The sequence below is a fragment of the Acomys russatus genome, chromosome 20 (assembly GCF_903995435.1).
Source record: "Acomys russatus chromosome 20, mAcoRus1.1, whole genome shotgun sequence".
Taxonomy (NCBI): domain Eukaryota; kingdom Metazoa; phylum Chordata; class Mammalia; order Rodentia; family Muridae; genus Acomys; species Acomys russatus.
Genome location: NC_067156.1, coordinates 22785891 through 22803476, shown reverse-complemented (window position 1 = coordinate 22803476; position 17586 = coordinate 22785891). Strand labels below are relative to the sequence as shown.

Sequence of the window (17586 nt, the reverse complement as noted above, 5' to 3'; positions counted from 1 at the left end):
CGGAAAAAAAAACCTGCTCCAAAAAACCACAACATGGAGTGACGCTAATTGGGGAGATGGCTCAACTGGTAGAGCACTAATCTTGTAAGCAACAAGGACTTAAGTTCAGCTCCAGGACACACTTCTGGGATATGGTGATGCACTTACAATCCCAGCTGTTGGAGAGACAAGACAAAATCATCCCTGAAACTCACTGGCCAGCCAACCTAGCCTGTTTAGCAAGCTACAAACTCATAGCTGGCACCTAAGAAATGACACCTGAGGCTGTCAAGTTTATGTAAGTTACGAGGATCTAACAAAGCCTAAGGTATGAGGACATAAGAAAGTTTTTGAGGAGTTAAGAAAGTGTTTGGGAGTCTAAGAAAGTGTTTTAAGGTTAGCAATGCAAGTTATGAAGGCTAGAGGCATTACGAGGATATAAAAAAGTGTTTTAGGGTGTAAGGAAGTGATTTAAAGTGCATAAAAGGAATAAAAAACGCCTCAGATTTCTTTCCCTCACTGTGCTACTGTTGTTTTAAGACTGCAAAGCTCAGAGCTTTAATATTAATCAGATATTAAATTGTCTTCCCAGGCCAATTTGTTTCTTTTGTAAACTTAAAAAGTTTTTTTGTAAGCTTCAGGGAATCCACCTGAATCCAAGTCTCTCAGGTTGGATGGACTCCAGATAAGCACTGTCGATCAGCTGCCTGTTTCCCTCCAGACCTGCCTATTCCTGAGGTGGGATCTAGTCTCCCTTTCTTGGTCCTGGGATTCCGCCCCCCCCCCCCCAAACTACCAAGACCATGGGCCTAAAAGTTTCAAATGCACACCCAAGGAAAAAACATTCTCTCCCTAAACCCCTTAAAACTTTATCTTCTGTCTCTATCATATGACTGTTCCAACATCCTGCCAGGTCCAGGTGTTTCTTCAAGGGCTGCATCCAGAACACAAGGGCTCTGGCCTAACCTCACAGGCAGCTTCAGCTGGGCCTGCAGTTTCCTAGGCGCAGATTGTCCCACAAAGCCTGGACAGCAAGCAAACCAGCCTGTTCTTCCCAGAGCTGGCCAACATTCCAGCTTTTGGATCCCCCTCATCCCAATAACGACGCCCAATGTCAAATACACCATCCCTTATTTATTTATGATCAATAGAACGCTGGGATGTTGGGCTTTAGACCAGGGACAGCAGTTGAGGCACCTTTTCAACCAAGGCGGACCTGGCCTCTAGGTTTTCCCAGCATCTCTTGGTCCCTACTGCTGCAGGGTGTGGCTGCACACCTGCCCTCTACCCCGAACTCTCCTGCCATGATGAGAACGGACTGGTCCTCTGAGTCTGTAAGCAAGCCCTGATTAAATGCTTTCTTTCTTTTTTCTGTTCTTTTTAACAAGAGTTGCTGTGGTCACGGTGTCTCTTCACAGTTAACAAAACACTAAGACAGCAGCCAAATTTAAATCCAGGTTTTCTTTCTCTAAGAACCAAAGATAATTAATTCTTATATAGATACAAGAATATATTTATTTATCATCAACAGATTTTTCTTATACCAATGGTGGGTATTTAATTTCAATAAAATGACAATGAGTATACATCTACTAGGTAAGAATTAAATTATATCAAATACTCAAAGTAAATGGTAACTACAGATCAAATAATAAACTGGAAGGCTGTAGTTCAAGAATCATAGGGCTTTTAATGGCCAGCATACGTCAAATAAAACATTTTAATTTGAAATTCAATAAAAATGAAACAGACTAGGAGAAAAACAATAGCATACAGCAATATACTTTTCCAGGCACAGAATGCCAAACGTTGAACACTGGTTACAGATGGTAAAAAGCCATTCTTTTCACGGTTAAAGTTCAGTCCTTAACGCCCTTACATTTAATGAACAAGTTGTTGACTACATTAGGATATAACTCTGTCAAAGATCTAATTCTATTTTGAACCAAAAAACTCATTAGCTCAATAGAAACTAATGGGAAATCATAACATGGCAACTCCTGATAAAATAACACTAAGTTGTGAGAAAAATTCTACAAATACAGAAAGTGCATACATTTTTTATGAAAGTAAAGGAATTTTAATGTGGGTATAAATGTTATATTGCTGTTACAGACTTGATTTTCCTATAACATGACTTGTTTTTTAAGTATTAAATTTCTATGAAAATCATAACTTAGTTTCAACCCAAAATGACATATGATTAGAACATATATGCGAGTGAGACGTGGCAAACCAACTAAGTACAGTAACCAGAATACCTTTAGGGGCTGGAGGTGGTCAGTGGCTAAGTGCCGCTCTGACCAAGAACATGGGTTTGGTTCCTAGCACCCACATATCTCCTCACAACTGTCTGTAATTCCATTTCTGGGGACCAGATGGCCCCTCTGACCACCTCAGGATCCTGCAGACTTATAGACACTTGGACACATACATATAAAATGAAATAAATTATTTAAACAATAATAAATTTTAAGATTTCTGTCCACAGTAACACTTTTCAAACACAGAACACTGTGTCAGCGGATAACCAATATATTCTTTTTTTTTTTTTTTTTAACCAATATATTCTTAAACGCTATCAATACGTAAACTGATGTCAGAGAAGGCGTAGGAGAAATGCGTCTGGAGAAATAAACTATTGAAAGGCCACCGGAATATTATAAAACATATCAAAGATTTTCTGAAATGAAACTACAGCAAAGACAGAAATAATTAAATGAGGTGGGTAGAATGTCCTAGGGTTAATTAAATAAAGGTACTAAAACCATATCAATGTATACAAAAGAATGTAACAGGAAAATTGAGCATTATACATGTCAGTCAAGCACGACAAGACTTTGAAAATAAGATGATAGGATTGCTAAGTAAAAACGTTAGTGCTATGAGAGTGGATAGTACCATTTGCTCCTGGTCTGGGGTACATAATTAACATAACTGCTGCTTTGCTGAGGTTGCTATTTAAGGACAAATTTTCAGAAAAAAATAGGTTGATCATTCCTAATCTGAAAACCACTAATCTAACTTTCCATAATCCAGTACTTTGGAAGTACCAACAGGACTGGAAATTTTACACTTGGTCTCATGTAACAGTCTATAGTCAAAATATAAACTGATGTACAAAATACACAGCAAGACAGTATGTGCTTACCATGGGGCATTAGGCCATAGGGCTGACCCTAGCCCAACCAAAAGAATCTATGTATATGTATATGTATATATACACAGCCTGAGGTATATGATGAGAAATACAAACTAATTCATGTTTGGACTTGGGTCCCATCCCTAAATTATGCATATATAAATACTATAAAATCCAGGAAGGAAAGATAAAAATCCAGAGCACTTCTAGTCTCAAGCGTTTTGGGTAAGAAATGCTCAGACAGCCCAGGCTAGGGATTGGCATGGAAATTAACAGCTTCAAAGACAGACAGAAGGCTGAGACTGACTCAAAACCTGAACACATCAGGTAGCAAACTTTAAGAAATTAAAATACGCTGGGCATGGTGGTACACGCCTCTAATTCCAGCACTCGGGAGGCAGAGGCAGGCGGATCAATATGAGTTTGAGGCCAGACTAGCCCACAAAGCTAGTCCAGGACAGCCAGGGCTACACAGAGAAACCTTGTCTCAAAAAACCAAAAACCAAAAGCCAAAACCAAAACCAAAAAACCAAAAAACCAAGATGTTAAAATACACCCATGAATGCATGAAATCTAGTTAGCTGCACTGGCAACAAATACATAAATTATCAAGGTGTATTAACCATTCAACACACCTGAAAAGACACTGATAAGTCATCATCCTGGCCTTGCCGCGGGAGTGGCACAGGGCAGGGAGCCCCCAGGAGATGATGGCACACAGTTTAACAGGCTGAAGATGGGAGCGCACAGGAGAGTCCTGCTGCGCGTGTCTTCTGACTCTACAGTTCTTTCTTACTTCATCAGCCAGTGTTTTGAAGGCAGGTGAACAAAACTTGTAGCAAAGCAGGGAGCCGAGGGAAGTAATCAGCGTGGAGCTTCAATTTAGTACATTCGTTTGGCAGAGAATAAAAGAATCAAGCAAAGTTAAAAAATTCTAGGTTTCCTTCCCAAGAGGGCTAGTTTTGTTTTTGTTTTGTTGTTGTTGTTGTTTCGAGACAGGGTTTCTCTGTGTAGCCTTGGCTGTCCTGGACTCGCTTTTGTAGACCAGGCTAGCCTCAAACTCACAGCGATCCGCCTGTCTCTGCCTCCTAAATGCTGGGATTAAAGGTGTATGTTGCTACCACACCCAGCTTGTATTTTTTTGATGCATCGATTTAATTGCAAATATAGATAGTATTTCATGCTATCAGTTATGAATATCAAGTCGAATAACTATTAAATATGGATGTTATTCTAAATTTCCAACATTGCCTTTCAAACAAGGAAGACCATCCACCAATGTAAAGCCAGAATTTCTAAATTAGAAGTTTGACTTCTATTTTTAATTAAATTCAGAATTCAAGTAAAATTGTGCATTTTTATAGATGTGTAAGATTTAAAATTCCTATTCTGTCTCTAAAAGAATAAAATTTACAACACCCTGGGCTGGCTAAATGCGTTAGTGCATAAAGGTGCTGACCTCAGTTTGATCCCAGGGACACACATGATGCCCCAAATAGTCCTTGAACTTCCATAAGCATGTGACACAGGTGTACACCCACAGCCCAAAATAAATATGTAACATATTAAACATCAAAATTCAAATATTAAACATCAGAACATCTAAATAGCACAAGAGTTCTAACATTACTTATTAAAAACATACCCAACTACAAGCAAAAATATTAAAGGACAATTTGTTGGCAGGCCTTGTAAACTCAGTGCTTGTCCTCTCCGTCCGTGTAACATCCCACTCTGCAGCGTTCACATTATGTCCTGCCAGGGTAGATGGACACCTCCTTCACAAGAAATGACTAATGAAGAATGTTTTAGTATTCTTTGAATAAGTTGTCAAATGTCTGGACGTCTGCGTGTAGAAACAGTACATCAGGCAATTGAGACCAACTATCCCTCTGAAAATGATTTTAAGTTAGATATTAAAATAATCTTAAGGGTATTAAATAGCTATTTACACAATGAGAAATAATCAGTTCAAACCCATTAGAAGCTGGAGCTCAGGAAAGTGATCTCCACTTTTGATTTTTTTTTTTTTTTGAGTTATTAAAAACAAGCAAACATTTACTGCTGCTTGCACTGCAAGACTGGGAGCTAAGTAAGAATCCCAGACAAGAACAGTACTGTAGTAAAAACATCTCTGGCTTTCAGCTGAGGTTCTCAAAGTCCCCTCTGTGTTAAGATAGAAAAGAACTAGGAGACCATATTACGCGTTGTCATCAACAAAACACCTGAGTAATTAACAAAGCGAAGACTCCACGTAACTGACTGGGCCCACTACTCTGGGACTCTGGTGAGCAGCACAAGATGAAGCTGTCCAGTCAGAGCAAGCAGCTCATCTCAGGAGGCCCAAAAGCAAAGTGACCCATGAGAGGACAACACCAATACTAAACATCTCACAGTAGAGCTCCTAACAGCGCCACCTTGGAGACCTTTGCAGGTCACTTCCCACATCCAATTCATAAAAGAAATCATGAACTCTGGCCATACATAAATAAGGCATGCAGGTAGTCAAGCAGAGCTAACAATGTAAAATTTAATTAAGGTGGGTTTATAGCCTAACCTCTTGGGAATACCAAATAAATATCTTCACAAAAAGATTAACATCATCTTCTATGTCAAATTATTCTTCCAACAGATCCACAGAGATCTGTAAACATTGGAATTAACAGAGTATAATTTCATAATTATCATTCAAGAGGATAATGGTCAAACTTACACGTATATGTGTATATAAACACATATGTATATGGCATGGAATTGCAAGCTATAAAAAGTTGCACAGCTTTGAAAAATATTTGGACTATAAAATAATCTAAATTAAACACTTACTGGGTGAGTAATCAAATAGTAAATATAGGTTAAAAAAAATGGGTACTTTGAGGATAAAACTGTCCAAATATAAAGCCTGTAAGACAAAACAGGAGCACACAAAAGGCAGGAAGATCTTCACATATTAAAGCAGAATCTTATTAAGGACAAAAGAGAACACTGGAGCAAAGGTGATATTTGAAGGCCCTTTGGCTGACAAATGTGTGGGACTGATAACTGATAACCTGAGACTCAGCCCATGGGAGAGAGCCAGGCCTGCCACTATCAATAGTACCCTGCTATGCTTGTAGACAGCTGTCCTCTGAGAGGCTCTGCCCAGCAGTGGATTGAAAGAGATGCTCAGACTCACAACCAAACACTGGGTGATGTGTAGGGAGTCTTGTGGCAAAGTGGAGGTGGGGGAAGGAAAAGTAAGGGAAGAGAATAAAAGGACCTAGAGGTGACAGGAACTCCACAAAAAGACCAACCGAGGCAACTTAAGCAGAGCCCAGAGGGGCCTGCTGAGACTGCAGCACCAACCAAGGACCATACATGGACTGGACCTAGGCCCCCTACACAGATGTAGCAGGTGGGCAGCTTGGTCTCCACGTTGGTCCCCTAGTAAGGGGAACAGTGGCTGTCTCTGACATGGACTCTGTTGTCTGCTGTTTGATCACTTCCCCCTGGCAGAGCTGCCTTGAGAGGACACAGGGAATGAGGATGTGCTCAGTCATCATGTGACTGGATGTCCTGGGGTGGGTTAGTAGGGTGGGACTTCCTTTTTCTGAGAAGTAGGAGGGGGATAGGGGAAAGAGGGAGGGAAGGAGGGTGCTATGATTGGGATGTAAAGTGAATTAATTAATTAATTAAAAAGAGAGCTGATCCATACACTCATGAAGCCCAAAACTTGCCTCATCACAGAACAGTAAAGCAGAAGACAAAGTTAAAAAGTCCTCCTTCCTTAAAAGGAACATGACAAGATTATTTTAAAAGGAAATACTAAGAGCCATGGTGTCAGCCAGGTGTGGTGGCACATTCCTTTAATCCCAGCACTTGGGAGGCAGAGGCAGAGGCAGGCAGATCTCTGAGTTTGAGGCCAGCCTGGTCTCCATAGTGAGTTCCAGGACAGCCAGGCAATGCAGTAAGACCCTGTCTCAGAAAGAAAAAAGAAAGAAAGAGCAAAGAGCCACGGTGTCGCTAAGAAGTGAACGAGCTGACACAAAGCAGCTCTCAACCTGGAACGCACTCCACAGGAAGCTGCTAACCCAGAGTCCTCTGCAAACGCACCTTAAGAGTGGAAAACGAAGACTTCTCCAGCAGAGAGGAGGACATTCTAAAGGTTGAGCTTCTGGTTCTTTAAGATCACAAAGTAAATACATGCGGTGCTCTAAGTAATGTTGATGGTACACAGCTATACAGTTAGGCTAGCCAGCCTAGCCTAACTAGGAAGCCCCCTGGGGTTCCTGTCCAGGTGAGATCCTGACTCAAGCAAGGCAGATGGCTCCAGACAGGACGCCCGAGGCCATCTCCTGACCTCCACACTCACCTGCGCACACAGATGAGCAATGCAGTACTGCAGGCATCGCTCAGTGGTGGAGAGCTTACCTGGTCTTGTGTGAGGCACCGGGTTCAATTCCCAGTAAAGGAGAGGAAAGAGGGTAAGAGAAGGAGAAATTTAATTTGTAAAACCTTCAGTTAAAACTGTTCCACAAAGAAAAAACACCCAGCTCTATGACTACACATGACAAAGTGATGTTTTCTCTGCTGGACTATAACAAGCATTCAAAGAAGTAATTCCAACTCGGTGTGTACAAAGTATTTCTGAGCAGAAATAAGGGTCGATTTATTTTGCAAAGTTAGTGTAATGGTGATTTCAAATCCTGACAAGGACAATCCGGACCCGCCCTCAATAGACCCTTCCATGACTTTCACTACTCCCTCCGTTCGGGTCCTTGACCGATGATTTATCCATTTGACTTACTTCAAAGCCTAAGCGTGACCTGTGCATAGACGTACTGTTGGCTACTAACAGTAAGCTCAGAGTCCACGGGCTTTTTGACTCTCTATTCCTGCTGCCCTGGTTACACAGTTCGCCTCAAATGTAGTTGGGTTTTGTTTGCTTTGTTTTGTGAGGTGCTGGGAATCAACCCAGGGCCCCACACATCTAGACAGGAACTCTACCTAAAATATTTGTTAAATGAGTGACATTTATATTTAGATTTGCTGACTGAGAAAACATAGTGAACTGTACATTTCACAACTTCTGAATCTTTGGATTTAACTGATAGTGGATTAGAAACAATTAGGAGGAGTTTTTCCATTGCACTGAACATGTATGGCCTTTTTTGCCATTACTCTCTAAACATAGTTTAATTACCATTTACACTGCATTGGATACATAGTCTCTTATCTAAAATGCTTTAGATTAAAAAGTTCGGATTTTAGATATGCATGAGCTATCCTAGGGATGATCTGTAAGCCTAAACATAAAATTCATTTATGCTGCATACAGATGTACTTATTAGCCACCTAACTTGAAAGTAGTGTATATATTTTTAACGTGCTCACATTTTGACTGTGACTTGTCACATGAGGTCATAAGTAGAATTTTCCAATTGTGTCATGTTGATGCTAAAAAAATAAAAAAAAATAAAAATCATGTTTTGGAGCTTTTCAGGTTTCAGGTGTTTGTATTTAGGATTGTTCAACCTGTATTATAAATAATCCAGAGATGACAAAGTATTTGGATGATACACAGAAATTATATGTGAACAATATGTTATTTATGTAAGAGTCTTGGCATCCATGGGATTTCCGAAACCAGATCTCCCTTAGATGCCAAGGGATGCTTAAAATGACAAAGCTGGAACTCAGAGAGGATGCCGAATACATTCTTATTTTATGGGTTACAGAGTCATCATATACTGCCTTGGCGGCATGAACTATGCACGTAAGCAGGGCTCTTTCACCCGACTCCATGTGGGCTGCAGTCTTTTATTTGTATAGAGTATGATATAAATTAAAAATTGTCTAGAGAAACCAAAAATGACACAGAACTGCCATTAGGTTTAGTGCTTAATATTCTCTAGTCATTTTTTAAAATTACATTTATTTATCGTGTATCTGTGTGTAATGTAGGGCACAGAACAACGTTCAAGAGTTGGTTATCTTCTTCCACCAAGTGAGGTCTTGGGGATCCAACTGGGACAGACTGTAAGGCTCCAAGGCAAGCACCTTTACCTGCTGGCCTATCCCGAAGGCCCCACAGCATAGTGAGTCGGCAAGGAACTTCCATTTCAGTGACTTCATTGTGAAAATGAAAGATGAAGATAAGGATGAGTCAAAACACACGGCCACTTAGCACATATTAACTCCCTCTATGTGCATCGCGCAAGGTAACGATTACATCCCACTTTATAGGTACAGAATAGTCTAAGTGGTACTGTGACCACAGCCACTAATAAACAGCTTTAACACGAGTCAAAACCAAGACTGAAAGATTTACCCGACTACATCAGAGTCCTTGGATGAAAGAAGCCTGAAGGAAAATTTGGAATTCGGGATGGCCTAGTAGATCGGCACCTGGCAGCTCAGGGGGAAACATAAACATATATATAGGATGGAGAAGGAGAGACTGAGGAGGCTTCCAAGTAGTAATAATGGATAGTTCTGAGTAAACATGATGGGAAGGGGTAGCTCTTGCAAAGACAAGACATTTTCTCCTCTGAAATATGAACAAATAAGGAGCTAACATGGCGGGGGTGGGGGGGGGAGCCCTGGGAAACTGACCAAGTATAACCTTAGCTGAGACTTTTCTCAGCCACTGGAGTTCAGAAGGCCCCACTTCCCTCTTGAATTAAAAGCACAGCACAGGGGTGACAGACAAGACCGGAGGGCGCACGGTCTTCAGTGGTGGAAGAGCGAAGGCTACCAACAAACAAATGAGATTAAAGGTGGCGCACGCCTTTAATCCCGGCACTCGGGAGGCAGAGGCAGGCGGGACTCGGTGAGTTCAAGGCTAGCCTAGTCTACAGAGGAAGTTCCAGGACAGCAAGATTTCTTCTTTGAAAGTGGGCAATTCTATTTCTAAACCTTTAATTCACTCTACCACTGAGCTGAGGGCCCAGCCTTCTAAACTAGCTTTCAAGACCCCACTCATCTGCAATCTCGAAGGGAAAGGTCTAAGTATTTGTAAGCCCGCTTTGGGACTCTTGACACATCCAAGTAAAGGGACAGAGACAAACTACTAGACAACTTCCTCCACTCTGACGGGCAGTTTGCACTTGCAAACTTTGGCAAGGACGGTTTTTTGGTATCAGTAATCACCATTATCCTTGAGGGGAAGCTGAGATTAGCACAAACCAACGTTATCGAGACTATCAAGAGCTATACGTGCTGTTAAGCATTAGTAAGGTTGAGAATAAAAGAAATTTGAATAGTTTTTAATTTAAAATTCTTTTCCCCATCAGTGCGCTCTCTCTCTCTCTCTCTCTCTCTCTCTCTCTCTCTCTCTCTCACACACACACACACACACACACACACACACAAGGATTGCACATTGGGAACTCTAAAGCTTCCATGCCCACTTAAGACTGATACCTAAAGAGTATAAATCATTTATTCTTTCTTGTGACATTGTGTGTTATCTTACGTTTATACACTCCCCAGTTCTTTCAGTGGATCTACAAAACCTAACGCCCCACAAAACTCATGCCTCCTCCTCAAAAGCTGAGACCAAAGACTGATATGTGGGGAGAGATTAATGTTTCAGAAGCGAACAATCACTTTGCCATCCACCGCAGACTCCACTAGGCAGGGGTCAGACTCTGAACCCATGCCAGTCTACCGGGGCTCTAACTCAACGAGAACGGATCCCACCGGCCTCTGAACAACAAGCCTTTCCTCCGTTAACACCACAAGCCAGGCTCGGATAACCTTCCCAGCTCCCAAAAGTTTTAAAAGGAAGCAAGAAAATGGTTGAAAGGCGAATGAAACGGGCTGGACGACCCGACCCACGCACCTAGAGCGGGACAGAAGACTGCTAGCAGGGGCGAGGCTGCCTGCGAAGCAAGGAGAGGTGCGAGCGAGGGCGGCGGGATCCACGACCCCATGGCCCGAGGTGCGGGAAGGAGAACCTGTGAGCCGGCAGGCAGCCAGCAAGCAGAAGGCCGGAGAGGGGCAGGCCAGGAACGTGCAGACCCGAGAGCGGCGGAACCGGGCCTCGGGGGGCGGGGGAGGGGGTGTCGGCTACCGGGGAGCAGCCGCCCGGGTGGGAGTCGCCGGCGTGCGCAGCCGCACTCACCTGCCAGACGCTCGCTCCGCGGCCGCAAGCACGGGCGCTGCCTGGGCGCCTCCCCTCCCGCGGGACTCGGCCCCGGTCGCCGCCGGAGCTCGGGGCCCCGAGAGTCACGGGTGGTACCGAGGCGGGCAAAGCGGCGACCGGCCCCGAGCGCAGGGAGGCGTACATAGGGGGCGCTGGAAAGGCGACTCCTCGCTCCACCTTCCTCAGCGGGAGCCGACTGCGCTTCCCGGGGACAGCATCTCGCTAGCCGTGGCCCGCTGCTCCCGGGCCTTCGCCCGTAGCTCTTCCAAGGCAGCGGCCGGGTTTCCGGCAGCCACACTCCGCCCCCTCAGTGCACGGTCTTCGCCATCTTGCTGGAGGCGGGAAGCGTACAGTGCGCACGCGCGGTGGGAGCGGCGGGGGCGGGCGTCCCGCTGGTTCGAGAGCGAGGGACTGGACTGCGCAGCCGCAGCGGCCGAAGCCCAGCCTCTGCGGTATTTGGCTAGCCTCTTGTCTTCTCTGAGCCGGGGGTCCTAAGTCTCCGACCTGCTCACCTTTCCCAATTGAGCTGAACACAAATTAGTAGACGTTTCCTGTGTATGCCACGGTTAATCTGTGAGCATCCGTTCGTATCAAGCATCTACCAAGTGCCAGGTCCTGGGCTAGGCACTGATTATAGAAAAATGATTGAAAATGGGCCCTAGAGCAAAGGGAGGCCCTGCCCAATGGAAAAGACAAACTGAGTTTTGGTCCGTTGGTGCCCCTCCGGCCCTCATCTCCGGTTTTAATTCCAAACCTACCTGTTCTGGACGCCATCCCAGTTTGTCTGAAGCAGCTCTTTACCTTGCGTTAAGTGTCCAGCATAATTTTCTTTGGGTGTTTAAAAAAAAAAAGTAGCCTTTAGGTATCTCTCTTACAGATAATGATCCCGAGTCTAGGGTTACAGCAATGGGGGAATATAAACTTGTGGAGTCCACACTCCAGTGGAAAGAAATAGACAAAAATAAAAAAACCTAAAATAATGGTAGTGATAAGGAATAAGAGAAGAGCAAACCGGGAAAGAGACCGGACACTAGTCAACAGTGTCTGAGCAGTCTCTCCCCACAGGTAATGGATGACTCTAAGACTGACTGACCAGATGCCATGGGACAGAGCCTTTCAAGAGGACAGAAAAACAGGACCTTCAGGTGGACTGAGTTTGGAGGGAAGGAGGGACCGAAAAAAGTAGTCTGCGTGGAAAGAGCTGGAAGGTGTCTAAGTTCTTGTTATCTGTCAGGTTAGGGTTTAATTGCCACCCCAGAAAGGCCACTCAGTCACCTTTCCTAACTAAATCTGTCTCCTGTCCTGTGCATGATTCATCATCGTCACAGCTTGTCATTTCTTCCACGGCACAAAGGATGTTTTTGAACATCGTCTTTGGTTTGAGACAGGGTATCACTCTAACCCAGCTGACCTCCAACCGGCGGCGGTCTTCCTGCTTAGCGTCCCCATTATTATAGGTAGGTGCCACTGTAATTGGCCCTCCAGGTTTATTTCATTTTTGAGAGAGAGCAAGTCTGTCCCAGTCTGTCCTCAGATGCACTGTGATCATCCTGCCTCTACTTCCCAAGTGTTAGGATTACAGACATGTGCCGCTGTGTCTGGCTATGTTTTTAAATTATGAATGTATTGTTTGCTCACCATCTCCTCATTAAACAGCAAACTCCCTAAGAGAGGGGAGATGTTTATTTTTAACACCATGACTGGCAAGAGTGGCTGCCCAATTGTCTGTTGAATGGATGAATGTGGAAATCCGAATCTGAGTAGTTAGAAGCTTATTATATTGTTTTTCACCTACTGGCTTTTACAACAATGCAAATCACTCTTTAATGTTGGGGGAGTGGATCGGTAGACAGATATTTTATTGAATATATTTGTAGGGGTGGACAAAGGAAAGATTTAAATTAATGAGATGTCTATTGTGTGTCTGTTGTCCTATGGTACATCTTAATCTTTACTATAGTCCAGCTAGGTAGCCATCCTCACTTCGCACTGGGGCAAAACCAAAGAGTTTAAGTCACTTGACCAAGAAAACTTTTAGAGATAGTGCTGACCCAGAGCCTAGGTGTGCCCTTCCGGTTTAGGGGGATTGGATGTGGAGACAGACAGCTTCTTTGGCAATTGACTCTGTCATCGGCTTCCATTGAGTGCCTAAGCTGCTGCCCGTCCTATGCTGTTCTTGCGTGGATTACCACTGAGGTCCTGACAGAAGCACGCTGGCATTCTTTTCTCTTAGACTAGAGCAGCGCCCATTTTACCTTTTTCATTTCTAAATGTTTGTATTTTTATTTAAAAACAGGTGTACATTTTCAGTGTGGGGAAGGAAAAAAATGCCTGGAAAACGGAGCAGATCCTAAGTGCTAGTTCTACGTCTTCGTTAGGCTTCCCTGATGTGTTTGACCAGCTCTCTCATCTAATCTCCCATCAGCTCCTTGCACCCCAAAGGAACCTTCTGGAGGAGTTACAGGATCAATGCACCAACCTCTTTTTCACTTGATTTCTCACAATCCTATATCTTTGTTTGAGATGGCTAGAGAGAGTCGCGCTAGTTAGAATAGAGCTGCCATTTTATTTCTGGGGACCATTCAGTCCTGCTTTGAGGTAAGAGATACATTAAATTCGTGACGACACATGCTGTCCAAACTCTGTCAGTCCATATATAAACCGAGCAGTAGATGGGACGATTTCCGACTCACCTTTGCTTTCTTTCTCACTATAGTGTAAGCCTTGGGGCAGATCACGGAAACGGAACCATGACAGCGCTACCTTATGTTGAACTGTGCTCATCCCCAAATAGGTTCAGCTTCTGACCCCCAGAGAATGTGATCATAGTTGAAAGAAGGCTCGTTAGTGACACAACCAAGTGCAAACCGAGCCATGGCGCAGTGGGAAAAGTAACCTAGTGAGTGTGTTTGTGTGAGAAGGCGATCACGTGAAGATGGAGGCAGAAAGAAAGAGACAGACTGGGGGTGGGGGAGACGTGGGTGGAGATTGGAGAAGTGCAACCACACGCCAAGGAGAGCCTGATGTCATCAGCAAGCCAGAGAAAGCCAGCAGCACGCTCTGGCGACACCTCACTTGCCCTTGTCCACCCTTCAGCAGCCTGAGTGTACACACTGTTTTATGCTGCCCAGCCTGTGATATCTATTTTGGGGTTCCTAGGAAATGAACAAGCCACTTATGTGTGTGGCAGAGCCTGGAATGAAGGACAGAGAGGCGGCTGTAGGGCTTCTGTTCCCACTTGACAGCAAACCGGCTTCAAAAGGGGTCACTAAAGCACTAGTTTCTTTTGTCTACCAACACAGACAACGATCCCCCTGCCTAATTCAGAGGTCTGTAGTGATAACAAGTATTTTGTTCAGTGACATCATGGAGAGGGTCTGACAGATGCTAAGAACAATTATGTGAAACACAGGCCTTGTCTTAGGGTTTGTATCCACGTGAAGAGACACCATGACCATTTAGTTGGGGCTGGCTTGCAGTTCGGAGGTTCAAGTCATCACTGTCACAGCAGGGGTGCATGGCAGCAGGCAGGCAGTCATGATGCTAGAAATGGAGCTTAGAGCTTCACAACCAGATGTTCAGGCAGCAGGGAGAGGGAGTGACAGTGGACCTGACGTGAGCATCTGGAACCTCAAAGCCCTTCCCCTCACCCCCAGTGACACACTTCTTCCAACAAGGCCACACCCCCTAATAGTGCCACTCCCTGTGGGCCTGTGGCAGCCGTTTTCATTCAAACCATCATGGAGTCCTTGCCACAGAGAATTCTCCAGTGTGGATGAGAAGGCAGGCCACTTCACTGCGAGAATCTCACTAGCGGATCACAAGTGTGTCTTGCATCTTATTCACTGTTGATGCTGAAAGGAGGAGCTATCCTGTGAAGCAGGCCAGAGAAGGGAACGCCATGAAGAGCCTTCACAGGAAAAGAATTTCTTAGAGGGCTCTTAGGTACCTGTAGGCTCTTCATGTGCGATGGTCATTGCAACGCTCACAATGGGTCCAGGAAGCCTCTACTGTAGCACTTCTGGATGTGGGAACCTACACTGAGAGTGTAATGCCTCATAAGTTAGACATTAAATATTGTTTCTGATGCCCCCAAGACTAGATACAGAAATAGGCACTGCCGCTACTCCCAGTGGCATAGTATAGAGGGTCACAGTGTCTCACAGCACTAGCTTTCAGCTTCAGTGGGCACACATGATTGACACAACTTGAGCATGCATCATGCTGTCCAGCAGAAATACAATGTAAGCCACTTGTGGTTTAAGATTTTCAAGAGACACATTAAGAAAGGTTTTTTGTTTTGTTTTTTTTGGTTTTTTTGTTTTGTTTTGTTTTTTTAAAACCACAAGTGAACCCTCAAGTTGAGGCTCAGGGAACACTGCAGAAGAGAGGACAGAGAGATTTTGGAAGTCAAAGTTTGGGGAAGACCAGAGTAAAACAGTGTGTTCTGTACATACAGGACTCCTGCCCTCAGGAACTCACAAAGGCTGTGGCTACCTGCTCGAGATCAAGCCAGTCAATAGTCCAGGTTGAAGTAGGGTGGAGGTCATGACCCTTGACTCCTAGCTGAGAGGTTGTTGACACTTAATAGTTTCTAGGGAAGAACAGATCAGGTTTTTTTTGTTTGTTTGTTTGTCTGTTTGTTTTGTTTTTGTTTGTTTTTTTGAGACAGGGTTTCTCTGTGTAGCCTTGGCTGTCCTGGACTTGCTTTGTAGACCAGGCTGGCTTTGAACTCGTGATCCAGAGCAGTATTTTTTTTTTTTTTTTTTAGGGTGTGGCCTCTGATAGGTTAACTAGGCTCTAGTGGATGGTCTTATGTCTTTGAATATAAAGGCAGCACAAATTGGGCTTGATGTCTTATTTAAAATCTAAAAAACAAAAACTGCTGGGTATGGTGGCACACATCTTTAATCAGCACTCCAGAGGCAGAGGCAAGTGGGGATCTCTGAGATAGAAGCCAGCCTGGTCCACAGAGTGACTTCCAGGTCAGCTAAGGCTACACAGAGCAACCCTGTCTCAAAAAACAAAAAACAAAAGAAAACAAAAAACAAGGTCAGGATGGGGTTGGAGGTAGGGAGTGGATCTGGGATGAATCTGAGCAGAGTTGGGGGTGAATATAGTAAAAATACAATATATATGAAATTCTCAAGGAATTAATAAAAATATATTTTAAAGTAACATACTTTATTGTATTTTTTTGTGTTTTCAAGACAGGGTTCCTCCCTGCAGCCCTGGCTGTCCTGGAACTCACTCTGTAGACCAGGCTAGCCTTGAACTCAGAGATCTGCCTGGCTCTGCCTTTTGCATGGGATTAAAGGCACTTGCCACCACTTCCTAGCCCTGATCATATGATTTAAAGATTTTAGTCATGTGTGTATGTGGAGAAGGACTGTGGACATGAGTGCAGTGCTCCCTGAGGCTGGAAGAAGTCACGGGGTTCCCTGGAGCTGGAGGAGGTACAGGTGGCTGGCTGCTGCCCAGCGAGGGTGCTGCGAACCTCAGAAACATCTCTCCAGCTACCTGACAGTGTATTTTGTTTAACTCAGTATGTCCAAATATCATTTCAGCGTGCACACTAGCCCCATTCTAAGTGCTTAGTGCTCACGTGTGGTGAGTGGCCACATATGCTCTCAACTGATCCACCAGGAATGTCAGTACAGTACATAGACTTCTAAACAGAGGAAGAGAGTTAAGATAGAATTCTGCAGCTGGAAGATAAATTAAATTAGATTAAGGACTTTTCCCACAAATTTTATCCATTTTGTAAACTGGAGAAGTACTTTGAACCTTAAAAGAGAAATGCAAATGAAGATGATGATGAGAATATTTGAACTAGAAATTCTGTCTTCTCTGTGCAGCCTCGGCCAAGTTACCCCTCTGAACTTCTCTTTTCCCCTTCAGAAATGGGGATGGTAACATCTACCTCAGGCTGATTTTCAAAGGGTACATGAAGTAGTGTATGTGAAAGTGCCTAGTACCTGCTATATTATACAAAGGTCTCTAGAGAACCAGAACCAATAGTGTGTGTGTGTGTCTGTGTGTGTGTGTGTGTGTGTGTGTTGTATATGTGGGGTATATGGGTATGGGTGTCTATGTGTTGTGTATGTATGTATGTATGGTGTGTGTCTGTGTGTTGTATATGTGGGGGGTATGGGTGTGGGTGTCTATGTGTGTTGTATGTATGGTGTGTGTGTGTGTGTTGTATATGTGGGGTTTGTGTGTGTGTATGGTATGTGTGTGTATGTGTATAGATATAGTGTGTGTATGTGTGTAGGAATTGGCCTATGAAGGCCTAGGAATCTCATAATCTGTTGTCTGCAAGCCAAAAGGAAACCCA

General features: G+C 44.0%; 1 protein-coding gene across 14 annotated transcripts in view; it reads right to left on the bottom strand.

The window, feature by feature from the left end:
* Positions 1–11519, bottom strand: part of Apc (APC regulator of WNT signaling pathway) — a 101847-nt gene extending 90328 nt beyond the window's left edge. For 7 of the 14 annotated variants that reach the window (XM_051163834.1, XM_051163838.1, XM_051163849.1 and 4 more), the window contains exon 1: positions 11229–11518. In XM_051163834.1, the coding sequence (XP_051019791.1) occupies positions 11229–11393 (165 nt within the window). In that variant the 5' untranslated portion in view covers positions 11394–11518. Of the gene's footprint in view, positions 1–11228 lie in introns of all 14 variants that reach the window. The other 7 variants (XM_051163829.1, XM_051163846.1, XM_051163830.1 and 4 more) reach the window with 3 other exon arrangements.
* Between the last annotated feature and the right edge of the window lie 6067 nt (positions 11520–17586).